The sequence below is a fragment of the Oreochromis niloticus genome, linkage group LG13 (genome assembly GCF_001858045.2).
Source record: "Oreochromis niloticus isolate F11D_XX linkage group LG13, O_niloticus_UMD_NMBU, whole genome shotgun sequence".
NCBI classification, from domain to species: Eukaryota; Metazoa; Chordata; class Actinopteri; order Cichliformes; family Cichlidae; genus Oreochromis; species Oreochromis niloticus.
In genome coordinates, this window is record NC_031978.2 from 31,321,806 (window position 1) to 31,326,568 (window position 4,763).

Here is a 4,763-nt window from a genome sequence, read left to right on the forward strand (position 1 = left end):
ATTTTGTTACAAAGTTGATGTTTTTATAGTTTTGCTCAGAAACATACCGTGCAAGTGGTTTCTATTTAATATAGTATATTTCGCGAATTCAAATGCAGAAAAATGCAGCATATGGGTGATGAAGTGTGTAACCACTTATCTATAAGTCAATTATTTCACTGCTCCCTGACCGCCCCACTACGCCTCATTCACATTCATTGCAGTGTGTTTGAACACAGTGGTCCCGGCAACCAACGAGAGTGCCTGAATTATGCGTGACAAAAGGCGTATAAACAGATGAAAAGACGGGTTAAGTCAATCCATCAAAACGACTCGTAATTGAGAGGAGAGCCCTCCAACCATATGGCCTCTGCAACACCGCCCTTTGTGCGCACTGAGCCGCCGGACAGTGAGGCAGGCGGACACGCTTGTCTCCGTATTGCGCGGCGGTGGAGAGCGGCCCCCGGGGAAAACTACGCGTAGGGGTTCTTTTTCGCATATTATGTTTAAGCACAGCAGGTCAGAAGGTGAGTTGCTGTTTAAATGACTTTGGCAATTTCTCTTCCACAGTCCTCCTCAACGAGAAGCCTTTAACGCGAGTAACTTCGTTTAAACAGAAATATTACACTTCAATAACGCTTGGTTCATCCCGGAAATCATGTTAAGAAACGCGAGATAATCTGCATATTTAAAAAATGTATTTTTATTTACATTGCAATTTGTACAGATGTCTGCTATTATGGTTTGTTTTTGTATTTCTAAAGGCACTTGGAGGGTTACAAAACATCAATATATTAAACCGTGTTTAATACAAGCGACCGCACTTGTTCTGTGCGGTTATCGTTTGAGGGCTGATATATATCAAAAGTCTAAAAACATTCTTCTCAAGCTTACAAACTGATTCACAGAAGCATTTGAACCACTTTATGGCACAAAGTAAGCTGCATTAAATGTGCGGTGAAATCTTTCTGATTGAAATCAGAGCGGCCAATCGACAGCAGTGTGTTAGGTTTAAGTATCAGTGTTTGAATCTGAACAGTCCACGCGTTTTCAGAGCCTGGGCCTGTTCAGCAAGGCTTTTGGCAAATCACAGCGGAGACGTCTATGTTTGAATCGCACCGCTATGTAAATTCTCTAAAGGCTGTCTGTTACTATCGCGTTATTGGGCAACACGCGACTGTCTCTGTGCCATTTAGTCACCCACGTCAATCTCATCTTCATCATCCAAGCAACACTTGGTGGTCAGTCGATGGTCACCGGTCGATGCAGGTGATGGAGGTAATAAATGCAGCGAGTTTAGGGTGTCGGTGTTGTGGAATCTGGAGGAGACCTGGTGCTGCTCGGTTTGGCCTGGCACAGAAGTCGTCCCCTCAACCATACCTCCCGCCGCGGACTTCTCCAGCTCAGCCAGCTTGGAGAGCTTTTCAAAGGCCACAGCGCCGGCGGCCTTGGCTGACTCCACGTCCGCTTTCATCTCCTCCAAGTCCCGCTTAAGCTTAGCCCGGCGGTTCTGGAACCATGTGATGACCTGTGCGTTGGTCAGACCAAGCTGCTGAGCCATCTGGTCCCGGTCCGCTGGGCTCAAGTACTTCTGGTACAGAAAACGTTTCTCCAGCTCATATATTTGATGGTTGGTAAAGGCCGTGCGGGATTTCCTTCGCTTTTTAGGGGTGTTTCTCTGACCGAACAGCGTTAGCCCGTCTCTGCCTGTAGAAATAAGATCATACAGAGTGTAAAACTGGAATGAAACGCACGTTTACAAGTCACTAAAAATAGTGTTACACAAAAAACAATTATAAGTCACCAAAAACTCCAGTCCGACATCACTGAAATGATTCCGAAATTCATTCAGATTCATTCATTTAGTCAGCGTGCTTTGTCAAATTTCAACAAGCACATTTAAAAACATAAAGCGTTTTTCGAATAGGAAAAAATGTCTAGCACATGATCATTCATTGTTTAGAACATAGTAGTAGGCTACTCACGATTAGGTTGGAACAAGAAATAACGCTGAAGGCTTTTTCTCCAAACATCTACGGATGTTTTTCATATTTCATATTTCAGAAAAATAAGCTGCTGCTTTTGCGGTTGTAACAGTGAGGATGTTCTCCTCTCCTACAATAAGAAGACAGAAAGAAAACAGCCTTTTACCTTCAGCAGCCTGCAGGACGCTGACCTCCAGGCCTTTAAAGGTTTTGCTGGCCAACTCCTCCAGCGCGCAGAGCGGGGAGGTTTGACTGAGCAATACCCGCCCGGACACGCTGTGACAAGCCGAGGGCAACTTCTCTCCAGGAGAAATTAGCTGCGTTGTTCCGCTGAGAGAGTAGCTCCTTTTCACAGACGGTTTGTTGAGAATGTCATCTATGCTGAAAGGCGTCAGGGGTTTGTTGGTGTTGACCGGTGGCTGAAGCTGATCCAGCGGACTGCGTATACTGCCTTCAAGAACGGCTGGACATTTAGAGTCGCCCTTGGAGGTCATGACGGCTCAGCAGCTGACTGAAAATGTCAAAATTTGGACAAAAATGAAGGAAAACGAGCCACGGCAAGGATCACAGGTGCAACCTCATATCGCCCGCTGCGCGAACACTTCTGACTCCCAGATTCCCACCGTCTCTCTGAAACACTTTTTCGGAGTGACGTACAATATGAATATATATAAGACTGGGACGCACTCGGTGAACGGCGATGCACCAAGAGCTGGACCGACTAACTAACAAGTTATTGCGGACTGGAAGGCAGTCAATTACTCACTTCACCCCTCCCCTTATCTCTCTCTCTTTCTGCGTGTGAGTGTGTTGAGGGGGGACAGAGCTCTGAGACAGAGTAAACGGCGAACAACAGTCCAATTACAATTCACAGTAGGCTCTATTTACACTTTGTCTGTAAAATTACATCATTTGTCACCAAACGAGCAAATGTATTTATCAGCACGATATCATCGTCGTTTGCGTACACGGTGTAAGTGGCACAGAATTACTCTGCATCAATCTTCAGGCCAGTTACAGTCAGAAACACACAATAAGCTCCAAAAACGATGCACCGCTAGAAAATTAGAGTGCGCGCTGAACTGTACAGACAGAGCCACCCATGAGCGTGATTACAAGGCTAGTGACGGAGCAGAGCACGCCCTACCACACCTCCACCCTCGCCACCCCTGCGGTAAGACGAGAGCTCTGCCAAAATCAGCTTTAGGCTCCCCGGACTACAGCCCGAGACAGGAACACATGGACACAAACTGACAGGGAAGATACCGAGCACATATTTTTTTTATGCCCATTTAATCCTAAATAACATCCAGTCAGGAAGATTATAAAATCATTTGTAGAGATGATTGGTCTTAAAAATGATTTCTTCTAAAACATTCTGGTATCAAGGCAGCAGTGTTCTGACGGCTACAGGTCAAGTCTTCGGTTTTAGTTTGTGTAGAAATACACACGTTATCATGAGTTTTTATTTTGTTTGCATATTTTCAAATATTTGTATTACATTTTTTTATGAAGCACAATATGAAAATTTCAAAAGAGAAATAATTCGAAGTTGAACAATTCAGTTTATCGATTTACTCAAGCGTTTTTATTTAGTCATTCATTTTTATTTTTTATACATTCATCAATTTAAAATCTAGAATGGGCTACTTCTAGTTATTTGTAGATTGGTATTTTCCCTGATATTTGTAAAAATCTGGATCTGTTCACTTTACAGAACTGACTCGATATGCAGAAGTTTTTTGCCTAAGTCGGAGGATGTAAACGATCCACCGACTCTCATTAAGCTTTCAGTTCCAACATTAACGATATACTTTACAGTTTCAGTATTCTTCACTGTAAAACCTGGCGTGTTAGTTCAAATTGCCTTGAATTATTTGAGTTAATAAAATCAAACAGTTAAAGTGGATTTATTCTTGTTAACTGAGTAACTGTAACTGAAGTACTCATAATTTAAAAAAAACAAACCCAGTAAAGAGTATTGAACTTATGAATTGAGCCAAATAAACTTGAATGCATCTTTACACAGTTTTATTCTCTTTATTTGCTTTCATTAAGATTGATCACAACATTTCAGTTGTGACAACCCTAAACTTCAAAAGATGCTTTAATTGGACTATAACATATAATCCCAGTGATGGTTTGATAAATGTCCTGAAGCAGGATGCCATGACTGTAGATTTTAAGACCTAGATCAACTTTAAGTCATTACTATCTTCCCAAATTATTTACCCTTCCCAGAAAGCAGGAGTAAAGTAGAATACAGATCGTATGGTGCCCATGCCATCAACTAATATGGGAACATAGTGAAAATGTGAAAATTCTCATTAATCCATTACTTCTCATTACTTGTAAACTGAAACTGGTGAATTAAATGGCATCATACAGGAAACATGTTGGGAAACTCACATCAGTAAAACACAAAATAAGAAACGTTATCAAATAAAATTCTACCTTATTTTTTCACAATGGTGGCAGTGGTGTGAAAAAAAGTGCCACAAAAAGATGCAGAAACTGGAAAAATTGACTAAAAATTCAGAAAAGGGTAGCTCCCTTTGAGTGGGTCAATAGTTAAACACAGAATTGTACACTAAAAATGACTGTTTAGTCACAGTTCACAGATGCAAAAGTAAAATGTTGACCTGATTTAACTTTAGCATGCTAGTAAAAAGATCATTTTTACACAATGACGCTCTGACTTTCAACATAAACCTTTGCAACTTTTACTTCATTTTTTTAGGGCCTCTAATTTAGGTTTGAGTTCCTTTCCCCCGTCATTGAGATTTAAGAAGACAATCT

General features: G+C 41.6%; 1 protein-coding gene across 1 annotated transcript; it reads right to left on the bottom strand.

Annotated features, from left to right (window-relative positions):
- Window positions 1-703: 703 nt before the first annotated feature.
- Window positions 704-2,688, bottom strand: lbx1a (ladybird homeobox 1a). The gene is made up of 2 exons (XM_003456687.5): window positions 2,131-2,688; window positions 704-1,686 (listed from the first exon to the last, which is right to left on the bottom strand). The coding sequence occupies exons 1-2, from the start codon at window positions 2,456-2,458 to the stop codon at window positions 1,172-1,174; spliced, it is 843 nt and encodes a 280-aa protein (XP_003456735.1). The 5' UTR covers window positions 2,459-2,688; the 3' UTR covers window positions 704-1,171.
- Window positions 2,689-4,763: the final 2,075 nt, after the last annotated feature.

What these genes read in the sequence shown, in the direction of transcription:
- lbx1a (XM_003456687.5), bottom strand. Translation starts at nt 2,458, where the DNA reads ATGACCTCCAAGGGCGACTCTAAATGTCCAGCCGTTCTTGAAGGCAGT. An exon ending in CGTCCTGCAGGCTGCTGAAG is followed by an intron (nt 1,687 to 2,130) that starts GTAAAAGGCTGT and finishes TTATTTCTACAG; the next exon opens with GCAGAGACGGGCTAACGCTG.